The sequence below is a fragment of the Chelon labrosus genome, assembly GCF_963514085.1.
Source record: "Chelon labrosus genome assembly, chromosome: 17".
Lineage (NCBI taxonomy): Eukaryota > Metazoa > Chordata > Actinopteri > Mugiliformes > Mugilidae > Chelon > Chelon labrosus.
In genome coordinates this window covers 26,298,039-26,312,976 of record NC_140350.1, presented here as the reverse complement: position 1 = coordinate 26,312,976, position 14,938 = coordinate 26,298,039, and the positions used below count along the sequence as shown (strand labels likewise).

General features: G+C 42.7%; 1 protein-coding gene across 1 annotated transcript; it reads right to left on the bottom strand.

Annotated features, from left to right (window-relative positions):
* Window positions 1-381: 381 nt before the first annotated feature.
* LOC311502217 (GTPase IMAP family member 7-like) lies at window positions 382-11,646 on the bottom strand (the record flags this gene model as incomplete). The annotated part of the gene is made up of 3 exons (XM_084564342.1): window positions 382-1,244; window positions 2,257-2,536; window positions 11,380-11,646. 3 exons carry the CDS (start codon window positions 11,644-11,646, stop codon window positions 382-384), a joined length of 1,410 nt encoding a protein of 469 aa, XP_084420468.1.
* Between the last annotated feature and the right edge of the window lie 3,292 nt (window positions 11,647-14,938).

Sequence of the window (14,938 nt, the reverse complement as noted above, 5' to 3'; positions counted from 1 at the left end):
AGTCAGAGAAAGAAGATTATTAGAGTACACAAACACAATGATCCATCTTCTAATCAATGACAAATAAGACATGACACTGATGAGGTTCTAAAGCATCTTTAATTACTTGAGTTTAGATATTAGGTTACATGAAGAACATATGAATACATGAATCACAGTAGATCAACAGTAAAATATGTCACTGCTCCATCATCAGCTTTAACAGAACAACAAACTTGATTTAAAACATGATATTCTATCATTAATGACTCCAGAGATCACATGACCAGATGATTGTTGGAACTAAAACCCCAGTAATAACAAATAATGATTAGTGAAATCATGATGCTCCTAATCTCTGAAACTACTTTAATGATCTGTGTGGATGGTTAGCTCTGAAGATCACTGAATCACACATTCCCTCATTTTCACTCTCCACCTTTCCACTACACCTCCCAGTGCAGCTCCCAGTACAGCTCCCACTACAGCTCCATGTCGACCTACCACATGTCCAGCAGCTGTTCCAGATCTAGAATATATTTCTACCTCCTGAATAAAGCTGTTGTCTCTCTCTGCTCGTGTTCTTGCTTCTTCAGGCTTCATGTTTGTATTTTTCTTCAGTAGTTTTTTCTCCTCTTCTTCTATGGCTTTCTCAGCCGCTCTGAACATCTCGTTGGTGTAGCAACTTCCTCCATTGATCTGAATCATTAAGCTGATCTTCGTCAGCAGCTCTCTGATCTGAGATGGATTTTTATCTCTGTTGTTGAAGACATGATATCTTCCTCCACACTGACTGATGAAGTCATAGAGAGGCTGACTATCTCTGATGAACTTTTCTATGGCGACTCCGTCTGTCTTCAGCTCATCTCCATGGGTGAACAAGACCATCGTGTAACGAGCTGCTGCTTCTCCAAAGATCTTCTGGATGAGTTTCACTGTTTTCTGTTCCTCTTCTGTGAATCTGATTGGTTGAATCACCACCATGAACACATGAGGACCAGGAGCAGAGAATGAGATGCATTTACCGAGCTCTGCTATCACGTCAGCCTTAGATAATGTGGTGTCATACAGACCTGGAGTATCAACCACATCCACTATCTGACCATCAAACACTCGTGTTTCCTTCTGACACTCTTTAGTGACTGAAGAAGCACATGTTGTAGATTTCAAAGCTTCCTTTCCTAAGATGGTGTTTCCTGTTGCACTCTTCCCAGCTCCAGTTTTCCCAAGTAGAACAATCCTCAGCTCTCTTTTCAGTTCAGCATCTGTTGGAGAAATTCACAGAGACATTAGAGATGCTGTAAAGTCTAGATTCAAACTGTTACCATCATCATGTCTCAGTCAGCAGCTCACTGAACAATGAACCGTTCAATGAAAAGAATGTTTCTGCACATTTAAAAAACAGTCAGTTTCATTGATGTGTTTTCAGTCCAAACTGTTGCAGCCACTGAGCTGACAGAAGTCTGGGATGCATCAAGAAGAGAGAACCCAACACTTCATTAAAAAACATCTGAATCTGAAACTCACTCGACACAGGTCCAAGTTGTCATGTTCCAAGAACAAAAATCACAATATCTCAGTGGCTCCTCCTATTATCCAACCACATCTCAACGGAAAAACAAATAGAATTAAAAAAACAAGCAAATCGACTCAACTCATACATACTGGTCACAACTCAAAAATATGTGCTTAGGTGTCTCTCATGCCCCGGTTGTTCCCAAAGACCCTCACATATAAATGACTGAGCCATTTGTTGTTATTTTTGTTACGTTTTTTCTTTTCTTCTGTTATTTATATGTTTTTTTTTTTATTTCATATTCTCTTCCCTCTTCAAACAAAGACTGTCTCAGTACATAAAGGTTCTGTCACTTGTTTTATTTAATTTATATAACACTATTACACCCCTATACTAAACTGTTTATATTCTTATCTTTGAAAATATTCATTCATTCATTCATTCAGGGTCGACCGGCTCAGTCCCGATCCGTCGGAGTAATAGTTTTCACATTGATGACAGTTTCCCAGCATCACCTCTAAGTGTCGCCAAAGGATCGATATCTGTAGAATCCTACTTACGCCAGCCACGTCGTTGGCGTAGCCACGTACAAAATTCACGGACATTTCACTCTTGATACATCTGAACTTTTACGTGAGCGAGTACTTGCGTAACGTTTTTGTACTTAAGCAACGTTCGTACATGAGGCCCCTGGTCTCTTTGTAGTGACACCAGCACCTTCCTTTCATGGGTGGTGATGTTGGAAGGTGGCATTTTAGCACTGGCAAGGGCTACTGTTACCCTCAGTCTCAGTTGTTCTGCTTCTGTGTTGGTGAGTTTGTTGTTCTTTATCGCTGATTCCATGGCAGTGATGAGGTCCACCACTGGAATCTGATCTGGTGTGATGGCAAAGTTCAGGCCTCTGGCTAAAACATCTTTTTCTGGCTGGGTGAGCTCTCTGTCTGACAGGTTATGGACCCACTTCTCCTGGATGTCCAGCTGTGTGGTGTGGTCATCCTTTCTCCTCCATGTCAGTTCCTCAGGCTTGTGTTGGCTGTTGTGCTGTGATTGTAAAAACAGAAATTAACGTTTCTGCCGTTCCTTACCTCTTGTGTGTTGTGCAGTTTGGGCTCTTTCCACAAATTTGGAAACTTCCTCCAGAATGTTCTCAGGTAGCAGTGATGTCAATTTTTCTAAACACTGTTTGATTTCTGATTTGAGAGCGTCGATGGTGAAGTGAACTTGCCTCACTGTCTCATTGAGCAGCTGCGTTTGAGCCTTCTGGAGAATCTGTTCCGCTTTGTGACCTTTCACTGTGGAGCCTAGATGTAAGCTGGTGGGAATTATCTTGGGTTAAAATAAAGACGCAGGAAGTGGAATCGTTCACACAGCACATCAATGCAGTGGACAGCAACATCAGGTTCACTCAGGAGGACATCAGCAGAGGTAGTCTGGCTTTCCTGGACTGTCTGGTGCATGTGGAAGAAGACCGAAGCCTCAACATTGAAGTGTATAGAAAACCCACCCACACTGATCAGCACTCATTATTTGATTCCACCCACCCCCTGGAACACAAACTAGGGGTCATCAGAATGCTCCAGCACAGAGCAGAGACTGTACCCACAAGACTGGATGGTAAGGAGAAGGAGCAAAAACACATTAAACATGTGGATATCCCAACTGGGCCTTTCTAAAAGGCTCAAAAAGATACCCCAAAAAGGACAGAGAGGAGGAGAACAACAAAAGGAAAAATATCGTCATCCCCTACGTGGCTGGAGTGTCCGAGAAACTCAGGAGAATTTTCCAGTTTATTTTAAACCAGGAAACACACTTAGGCAAAGACTGGTCCACCCAAAAGACAAAACACGCAGGCAAAAACAGAGTAATGTGGTGTACGCCGTTCAGTGCAGTGAGGAGTGTACAGATACCGAAACCTCAGACTTCCCACCAGTCCCCTAGAACTGAAGAAGCTACTCGGATGAGTGGTGAAACGTCTTCTCTAAAAACTCTACAAGTCCAGTTGACTTTTTTGAACCTTTGTTGGATAAACTATGACCTGGGTGACTGAGAACCTTCACAGACATGATGTAATATATATTTTAATCTAATAATATTACTGTATGGTTATGGTAACCAGGGCCTGAAGTTAACTTTTTTGGCCACCAGCCAAAATTTGAAATCCACCTGCCACAGTAGTTTTTTACCAGCCAAAATTTTTTTGTGCCTAAAATAAAGGTGAACGACTCAGAAAATGCATAAAAATGGTTCTTGTACAGAATACACATTAAAGTGCTGTCTGGTTATTAACCAACTTGGCATCGTTTCAAGAAATATCCGCGTCCACACAGATCCGTTTCAGCACGACCGAAAACGCTACTTCATATTCCAAGCCTATAGGTGGCGCTGTTTCAGTTTCAGAAATTCACCAAAAACGGAGAGGAAGATGCGGAGCATGCGCACAAAGCTTGAGCGCTGTTTACAAATCGCCTTTTTTGCTCAGCGTGGTGGCACAGGAGCATGATATGTTTCCCTAGTAACCCTAATAGGCTCAATATCGTCTCCAGCAGGAAAACTAGCATGTAGTCCGCCATTGTTGTTGATGTTGTTATGAGACGTCTCGCGGGATGTGGAAGGCTGCTCCGGGGTGTGGCCATGACGTCATCGTTTTCTCCGTTTCTGTCTGTCAGAAACGCAAGAGGTGCGTTTGCGAATTTCTCCACCCTGGGACCCGTTTTCAGAAAAGTGCGTTTTAGGGCAATGCGTTTACAGGATACGTGTGGACGAAAGGACAAAACGATGAAAAACTTCTGCGTTTCTGTGTGGACAGGCCCCTTATTGGCTACCCGCCAACGTGGCAGGTAGGTTGACAGTTTCACCCGCCAATCACAAAAGTTACCCGCATTTGGCGGGTGGGCGGGTGCCAATTTCATGCCCTGCCTGTAACATTACAAAACATCTAGGTAGTAATGATTTCTTGTCATCCCCTCCCCTCTTTGTTTACTGGTATTGCAATTTTTTTTTTCCTCTCACCCACACAACACAACACACACAACTAGCAGTTTATCTTGTTCAGTGTTCTGCACAGTTTTGTCCTTGTCCTGTAAGTATTTTGCTTGTTTTTCTTTATCAATAAAATGTTTAATGTCAAGATGTGTGAAAGGGGAAATGGGCATCTTACCTCTCCGTCTCCAGAATACTGCGCCAAGGATGGGACCAACAAAAAGAAGAACACCACCAACAACAACAGCTATTATCACACCACTCACAGCATCTGGAACAATGTAAGAGATACTGAGTTGAGTCCAGAGAGATGAAACAAGCTGCAGATTTTAAGTATTTCTGAGCTTCCATTTATTATTTATTATTATCTTTTTACTACTAACAAACTATTATTACACTTTCTAGTTCTCACTCTTTTTCTTACTGAGCTGTCAGACATATGTACAATCTGTCGTTGTCCATGACAACACTAAGATGTGTGAAGAATAAAAATAATAAAAAAATAACTAATACAACATACAGCTGATGATGTTACAGGACAGTTAGAGAAGATAAGAGGAACCATAGGCAGGTTAGAGAACTGTTCATTCAGGTAGGAGTGATGTATAATGTCTGCTTCTTCTTTCTTCATAGATAGAAAGGACTTCTCTCTGTCCTGTCATGGAACATTCTTGTTTTGAACAGACTTACTGCATCTACTTTGGTTGTAGTCAAAGCACTTTACACTGGACTCCCAGCTGAGACACCAAATGACTTCTTTACTCAGAAAGCTGATGCTAACATGTGTAGCAATGGTAAAGTCTAATATTAAAGTCTAATATTAAATCTGACATTTCCGACCTCCTAAGGAAAGCTTTAATATATCCTCATTTTAAAACAATCACAGTCTCAGTTAGAATAACAACATAAGATCCTTTGACATCAAGATAATTGTTATCAAAATCTCCACTACGTTTGTTCATTATCTGGAGATACAGTTTCTCTTTCCTGTCACAGAAGCACCAGTCAGTGACAACGCCCCAACTCAGTCGATGTTTTTATTTTACCACCAGAACTCAGAAATGATAAAATCCATCTACATTATTTATGTCTTCTTGGTTTTCTAAACCAGAACACGTCATGTATATATTTATAATAACAAAGAGAAACTCTACCACATACAGTGTAGAACAGCACAGACACTATAGTTAACTATGAAGAGCTGTAGCACTGGTTTGACTTCATCAGTTCACACTAGTATAAGTATTAGTATGAAGTTTACATTTATTAAATATTAGATGAGTATCAAAGCTGTAAATGTTCTTACAGAACAGAGCGAGTTGGTCGTCAGCGTTCATCATTTTCAGGCTGTTAGTTCTTCTCTGTTGACGTCCTCCTGGTGAATACTTTCATTTTCATCAGCTCTGGTTAATATTCTTCTTCTAGTCTCCTCCTCTGATCATGTGATGGCTGCTGTTACAGTCCAGACTCCTCCTGTCACACATTCATGAACCATATTAAACTATCTGAGGTTTAAAAGGAAAAGTCCACAATGATGAAGACGTCTCAGAGACATGTAGAGGAAGACGGACAAAGGAGAACTCTTCAGAAGTGTATTAAAGGTTCATAAATATATAGTTCCATTAACTCCTCACTGCTGCCCACCCTGATACTCTACCTCCTTCTTCATCTGATTAGGACTCATGTGTTCTACCAACTTTCCACCTGTGTCTCCTGTCATCTGGTCCCTTGTTTCTTTGTTCTCTCCTCCTCTCATTAGTCTCACCTGGGCAGGTAACTGGTGGAAGCACCTGACCCAGCTGCAGCCAATCACCAATCAACTCTCTTTAAAACGCTGGCTGTGGCTTCTCTCGAGTGCTGGATAACTTTGCATGTTTTGGTCTGTGTCAACACTTGAGTTACACCTCATGTTTTTGTGTTTTCTCTTTTTTTTCCTCAGTTCCTCCCTGAGAGAACCAGTTTCCTGTTCTTGCATCTATTTTATGTTTTTTTCCTCGTCCCTGGAGTTTCCAGTGTTTTTTGTTGGACTTTTGCATTAGGATTTACCTTTCCTACTGAGTTTTTAATAAACTCTCTTTGACTTTAACACCTTGTGCTTCAGTCTTGTCCAGCCTCCAACTGGACAGCCCATTACAACCTGATCTCTTTGCAGATAAATTACAGTTTAATTCTTGTGTGCTTAATAAAAGACAAAGATCATATGACACATGCTAACTCAGTTAACACAGTCCTTTGTTGCTAACATAAATATAATGTTGAGGTAATTCATCCATCATCAGAATCAAACAGAAACAGAACTCCTGATGGTCTGCAGTCTATCAGAGATCAGTGTTTAAGGCCTCGTCCACACGTACGAAAACGGTCTTTTTCCTCTCCGTTTTCGAGGGCATCGTTTCAAGAAATATCCGCGTCCACACAGGCCCGTTTCAGCGCGACCAAAAACGCTACTTCCTATTCCAGGCCTATAGGTGGCGCTGTTTGTTTCAGAAATTCACCAAAAACGGAGAGGAAGAGGCGGAGCATGCGCACAAATCTTGAGCGCTGTTTACAAATCGCCTTTTTTGCTCAGCGTGGTGGCACAGGAGCATGATATGTTGCCATAGTAACCCTAATAGGCTCAATATCTTCTCCAGCAGGAAAACTAGCATGTAGTCCGCCATTGTTGTTGATGTTGTTACGAGACGTCTCGCGGGATGTGGAAGGCTGCTCGGGGGTGTGGCCATGACGTCATCGTTTTCTCCGTTTCTGTCTGTCAGAAACGCAAGAGGTGCGTTTGCGAATTTCTCCACCCTGGGACCCTTTTTCAGAAAAGTGCGTTTTAGGGCAATGCGTTTACAGGATACGTGTGGACGAAAGGACAAAACGATGAAAAACTTATGCGTTTCAGCATTTTTGCGTTTCCGTGTGGATGGCCCCTAAAACTACTAACATCGTCTCAAGGCTAATCTTTCTTATCTGTAGTTGTTCAAACACAGCTGACATATTTGAGACGTGTCATCACAGCAGAGGATGAATCCACCTCTCTAGTGGCAGCCGTTCAAAATGTTCGTGAACTCTAACAAAGAAACTAATTCATAAAAAGCCATTTAAACATTATCTACATCAGATCTGTCACTTTTCTACAAAGCTGGATCCAGTATCAGTCTAAGAGCTGGAGCAGCATAGTCGTCTTCTTCAGAGCTAGTGGTTCTGCACAGTTCCTGATGTTAAAGGTGCAGTAGGCAGGATTGCGAAGATCCAGGACTTAGCCAAAAAATTTGAACATCGACAACTTCTCAGTCCCTCCCCACTTTCCGCTAAAGCCCAAAACGGTCTCCCAAGCCCCTCCCCCCACAAGGGAGAGCTGTGCACGATAGAGCGCGTGCATATTGGCCCTGGAATACTGTGCACGAGCAGAGAACCGAGAGAGAGCGAGTAAACAAACTAGCATGGAACACACCGACGTAACAACAACAAAATAGTTTTTATAATACCCTTCGTTATTGCTAAATAATTTTAGGTCAAAATATTTAGCAATAATCAACTTTAGGACAAAACCAAGGTTAGGATGTTTCTGAAAGTAGCCTACATCGGTGATGTTTGCTATCAATAACAGTTAGAAGCATTCATTGTGGCGTTTTATTCCACAGTTTAGATTTATCAGTTTGCTATGTGGTAGATATATGACCGCTACCTGTTGATGTGGTTAGACGTTTGAGAGTGAAGCTGAGGCACAGGCCTCAGACGAGGATTACGTCCCGGCTCCTTCTACACGCCCACGGACAAGTGGTGCGAGGTGGTGGAGGGAGGGGAGGGCGCTATGAAATGCGTGTCCATGAGCAGTGATTGACACTCTGTTAGATACACCCCTGGACGTGATTGGTGCATCTGGATGTGGAGCGGTGGATGTCTTGCAAATCGCGCTACAGGCTCTAGGTGGGGCCAGGGGAGCCGATTTTTTTTTTAAATGACCTGCTTTATGCAATTATACTTGAACATAGGGTCAGTTTCAGCAAATATGACAGAAAGATAGTTTTATAAAACTTGCCTACTGCACCTTTAAGGTTAAAACAGACAAACGTTCTAGAGGCAGGTCAGTAGTGGGATACCTACATCCCAACAATATCCACAGCCTTCAGCATGTAAGAAATTACATTATTTGTATGTTATTAAAGAAATGTAAGGACATGAGCAGGATGAGAGAGGAGGAAGGAAAAATGTCATGTGCTTGAGGTGTCAGCGAACCACAGGTGGGGCACATTAGCATCATGAGAACATACAGAAATGTAGATGAGTAACATTTGCTGTCCCATCTGTTTTACATCAAAGGGTCACTATGGGAAGACAGGATACACCCAAACATCAAACCATCATTGTTTTGTAAAGATATCTGTTTCCTGACAGTTGCAAATGAAGGTAACTTCCTCCCTGTTTCTGTATTTAAGTGCAAACTTTTTACCAGTTCGGGAGAGAACGCTTTTGCCTTCCCTTTACGCTGCGTGTCATTAAAGAGATCTGATTCATACGCTGGAGTCTGAAGTTCTTTGGAAACTTAGCAACTCTCTACCTCACAAAGGAGAATCTCCACTACAAGCATCTCAATGAGAATCTAATCCATCCTGGATCCTTGCTGCAGGGAAGCTTCTTAATGACCTCAATGACCTGTACAGGTATGAACCAGGGGCGTTACTAGACCTTATTCACTGGGGCACGTGCCTTAGTAAAAGTCTCCAGTGCCCCAGTAAAATTCTAGCGCTGCTCTCGCTGGAAACGGCATTCATGAGCGCATCTCCGTGCCTGCTTTAGTCATGACTCGAGCCTGTCACTATCCTTGTATCTTTACCAGTGGTTTAATATAGCCTACAGCAGCGGTTCCCAAACTTTTTTGGTCGCGCACCCCCTTCTATATCCCAACCGCGCTGACGCACCCGTCTCGCTGTTACTTCCATTCACCGGCGCACTCGCTCTACTCTCGCTCTACCACCCACACACACGTTACGGTCGCACATGCGCACTGTACTACCCCCTTAAAGGAGCCACGCTGCTCTTATAACAATATAATGAAACAAAGTTACGCACAAGCTTCCACTTTTAAGAGCAAAGAGAATGAGGACAGGCTCAGAGGCAGAAAGCAGATCAGTTGGGGGAAATATGGCTAATATTTTCAGCCGAATTGAACAAAAATTGCAGCAACTGTAAATGACCGTGGAGCTAACACAACGACGTCATCATAACACAGCGGTTTTGGAAATAAAATTAGAACGCCAGTAATTTTAACTAAATTGTAATAAAGTTACACAAGACCCACAACATAAATAACAAAGAGCATAGGCTCAGGAACAGATATAAAAATGAGGATCCATCTGACGATTTTCAAGTGCAGCGCAGCTGGCTCTGTTAGTTGCGCATATACGGTGAGTAGAAGAAGATAACTTCTTCTCCGCCATTGCATTTTTCATCTCGCGCACCCCCTAGAGGCAGTTCACGCACCCCCAGGGGTGCGCGCACCACACTTTGGGAATCCCTGGCCTACAGTATGACAGTGACAATAATGATTTTGAAGCTTGTACCCGAAGGCTAGCCATTTATTTCATATTGCGCACACATTTAATTTTTTATTTTTATTTTATTTTTTTAATGTATTGGGAGTTGGGGGCCTGTGCCCCAGCAAAGCTCTAGGTCTAGAATCGCCCCTGGTATGAACAAGACTTTATCAGACTCCTCAGACTCTGCCTCATTCCTCAAGGACATGATGAGTTCAGGAGATCATGAAAGTTATCTTTCCACTATTAAGTCACTAGTAAGGTCAGATAAGGTCAGATGACCTCAAAGTGTGTCAAAAGATTATTAGAGTACTGCAGTTACCTGGAACCCTGGGCCCCTATTCCTAAAGATTCTTAGCGCTAAGAGTAGCTCCCAGTGGCCAAATTCTAAGAAAATTCTTAGAATCATGATGTTTTCTAAGAATTTCCTCTCAAAGTTCAGAGTAGATCCTGGTAAAGATAAAAGGTATTCCTAAAGAATCTTCAGAGAGCTCCTAAGGTGAGACAGTGTTTCCCACACAGACGAATCTGTGGCGGTGCGCGGTGCGCCACAGATTCAACACCGACCAAAATAAATAAATAAATAAATAAAAGATTCAACACCGACCGTCACATATTGCGTTTCGTTATTCTTTTTTTACGCTGTTTAAAACACGCAGCGTATTCGTTCAGCTGCATTTCCTTTCCCTGCTCTCTCTTCGTCTCTCTGTCACTCGAGAGTGCGGATCGGGCCGCATTTTTCTGTCCGAGCCCGACCCGTGTCCGACAGGCATTAATCCAATCCAATCCAATCCAATTTTATTTGTTAAGCACTTTAAAAAACAACCACAGCTGACCAAAGTGCTGTACAGAGAAAGAAAGTAAAACCACTGAAAAGACATAGAAGATTAAGAAAAATAAATAAATAAAAATAACAGTCATACAATCCAAACAATAAGTAAAATAGAGTCCAATGTCTTGCTACGTGTCAAAGGCCAAGGAGAAAAGGTGGGTTTTAACAAGGGATTTAAAAACAGACAGAGAGGAGGCCTGTCTGATGTGCTGGGGCAGATCATTCCATAAATTTGGAGCTGCAACAGCAAAAGCACGGTCACCTCTGAGCTTCCGCTTAGTTTTAGGCTGTCTCAGGAGCAGCTGATCAGCTGACCTGAGACAGCGAGTAGGTGTGTAAGGGTGCAGAAGCTCAGAGAGGTACGGTGGGGCAAGACCATTCAGGGACTTAAAAGCGAATAAAAGAATTTTAAAATGAATCCTAAAATGTATGGGCAGCCAGTGGAGTGAGGCTAAAATGGGGGTAATGTGCTCGTGCTTGCGTGTGCCGGTTAAAAGACGTGCAGCCGCATTTTGGACCATCTGGAGACGGGCGATGGAGGAAGCATTTACCCCCACATAAAGGGCGTTGCAGTAATCCAGCTGAGTGGTGACAAAGGCGTGGATTACAACTTCAAACTGTTGACTTGAGAGAATCGGCTTTATTTTAGCAAGCTGCCTCAAATGATAAAAACTAGATTTGACGACTGCCCTGATCTGGCTGTCAAACTTGAGTTCTGCATCCACTTTAACCCCTAGGTTAGTGATGACTGGTTTGGTATACTGGGCCAAAGAGCCCAGATCAGGGGGGGGTGTTCCAGAGGTGCCGCCAAAAACCATCACTTCAGTCTTCTTTTCATTAAAATTTAAAAAGTTTAAAGCCATCCAGGCCTTAATGTCGTCAAGACACTTAACTAGAGTGGCGATTGAGTACGCATCCTTCTTTTTAAGGGGGACATAGATTTGACTGTCATCTGCGTAGCAATGGTAGTGGATCCCATGCTTCCTAAGTATGGAACCAAGTGGGAGCAAATACAAGGAGAACAAAAGTGGGCCTAGGACCAAGCCCTGCGGAACCCCACATGAGAGAGGAGCAGAGGAGGACACAGAGTTGCCAAGGCTGACACAAAAAGTTCGGTCCGTCAAGTACGACCTAATCCATTCCAATGCTACGCCCCTGATGCCCACCCACTGCTCCAAGCGAGAGATCAGGACTTTGTGGTCCACTGTATCGAATGCGGCAGTTAAATCTAAAAGCAAAAGAAAGACACAGTCACCGGAGTCAGTGGCTAAAAAGATATCATTGAAAACTCTTAAAAGAGCTGATTCGGTGCTGTGCAGAGATTTAAAACCGGATTGGAAAACCTCATGAATATTGTGGTCTTTCAGAAAGGTCATTAATTAACTGTATATTATCTTCTCAAGGATTTTTGAAATAAATATTATTATATTATTAAGATATTTATGTCCGAGCCCGACCCCAGCCCGACACAGTTAAAATCTAAGTTTTTTTCTCATACTAATGACACATGCACTTTTTTGTGTGGAAAGCCCGCTTTTATTAAGCAACTGTAGGAAGGTGTTCGGAAATGTCAACAGATGAGCGCATCAGCGCGCACGGGGCAAAAAGCGCCGTTATAACACAGGCGCACACATGTAGCTTAATACGCACGTCTTTCGTTGTCCTGGCTAGTTTGACACATTTCCGCAGTCACTCACGCGTCTCTCTCTCTCTCACACACACACACACACAGACAGCCCCTCCCCTCCGTGCACACCACGTCTGTCTGGATCATCCGTGGAAGACGTGCCCCCCCCCCCCACGGCCGACCACCACACATTGCTTTCAAATCTGTGGGAAACACTGTGAGATCTGTTCAGAGCAGGGAGGAGGACTTTTAGGAGCCTTAGGAATTTCTTAAGCAGAGGAGGAAATGTCTGAAAGAAGAGGAAGGAGAGATATTATCCAAACACTGAAAGACAATCAAGCTTGTTACAATCACAATATCACCGGAAATGAAAGTCATCACAACACTGAGGTATTTAGCAACAGGAAAAATGCAACAATGCAACAATGATGACTTGGAGCCAAATCTACGTTTTAAACACTTTTCTTCTCATTGACCAGTTGATCCAGAAGCAAACACTGTTCCTCTGTCCAGTTGGGTTTCCTACTTCTTTTCTTCTCCACTGCTGTTCGGTTTGTGGAAGATTTGAACATCAACCATCACTGCTTCTTCTAGGCCGGTTAGCAATCACAGAAACTGATGAATTCAATTCAATTCAATTCAGTTTTATTTATATAGCGTCAATAACAATACAAATCGTCTCAAGACGCTTTACAAAAACCCGGCCTGAAACCCCCAGAGCAGCCTGAAGGAGACGATGGCAGGAAAAACTCCTTTTAACGGGAAGAAACCTCGAGCAGAACCAGAACCAGAACCAGAACCAGCTCATATGGAGGGACCCATCTGCCTAAGGCCAGCCGGGTACAGACAGAAGAAAGAGAGAAGAGAACAGCAAGATAAACATACATCTGTCATAGATACACATATCTGACTAAAGTGTACATGTGGAATCTTATGATACAAACTGATGATGTTACATGACAGTTTGAAAATGTAAGAGGAATCATAGGCAGGTTGGAGAATTGTTCATTCAGGTAGGAGTGGATAACTGCAGGAATCCATGAAGACTGGGCAGGCTGATGAGACCACGACAACAGATGTAGTATAGAGCTCCACGGGAAACACACCACTCCAGGCCAGAGATACTCACAAGAAGAGGGGGGAAGGGGGGGAAGGGGGGTGGGACACACACAGCAGTAAACATTCTACATAGTAATAGCACAGAATTGTATGACTAGTAGTATATAGGAAATTAGAGGGCAAGAGCTCTGTGCCAGAGAAAAGAAAGTGGAGGATGCGAGAGAGGAGAGAGAAGAAAGAAGGAGGACATGTGTTTGGTGCATCGTCCCCCAGCAGCCTAGGCCTATAGCAGCATAACTAAGGGATGGTTTAGTCCAGCCCTAACTATAAGCCTGATCAAAAAGGAAAGTCTTAAGCCTGACCTTAAAAATAGAGAGAGTGTCTGCCTCCCGAACCCAAACTGGGAGCTGGTTCCACAGGAGAGGAGCCTGATAGCTGAAAGCTCTACCTCCCATTCTACTTTTTGAAATTCTAGGAACCACAAGTAGGCCTGCACTTTCAGACCGAAGTGATCTGCTGGGATGATATGGTACAATGAGGTCTTTAAGATACGATGGAGCTAGGCCTTTAAGGGCCTTGTATGTAAGGAGGAGGATTTAAAATTCTATTCTAGACTTTAAAGGGAGCCAGTGAAGAGAAGCTAAAACTGGAGTAATATGATCTCTCTTGCTAATTCCTGTCAATGCTCTTGCTGCGGCATTTTGAATCAACTGGAGGCTTTTTAAAGAGCTATTTGGAGCCAGACAGTAATGAATTACAGTAATCCAGTCTGGACGACACAAATGCATGAACTAGTTTTTCAGCATCACTCTGAGACAGGATGTTCCTAATTTTGACGATATTACGCAGGTGAAAGAAGGCAGTCCTTGTCACTTGCTTTATGTGACATTTAAAGGACATATCCTCATCAAATATAACACCAAGGTTTTTTACAGTAGTACTGGAGGCCAAGGTAATGCCATCCAAAGACACCATGTGATTAGATAATGAATCTCTGAGATGCTTAGGACCGAATACAATAACTTCTGTTTTGTCTGAGTTTAAGAGTAGGAAATTACAGGTCATCCAAGCCTTTATGTCTTTAAGGCATGCTTGGAGTTTAACCAACTGATTAGTTTCATCTGGTTTCATAGATAAATATAGCTGGGTGTCGTCTGCATAGCAATGAAAGTTTATGCCATGTTTTCTAATAATCTTGCCTAATGGCAACATGTATAACGTGAAGAGTATTGGTCCTAGCACAGAACCCTGAGGAACTCCATAACTTACTTTTGTATAAGTAGAGGAATCATTATTGACATGAACAAACTGGAATCTGTCAGATAGATAGGATTCAAACCAGTCTAATGCAGTTCCTTTAATCTTGACCTCACTTTCAAGTCTCTGTAGTAAAATATTATGATCAATAGTGTCAAATGCAGCAC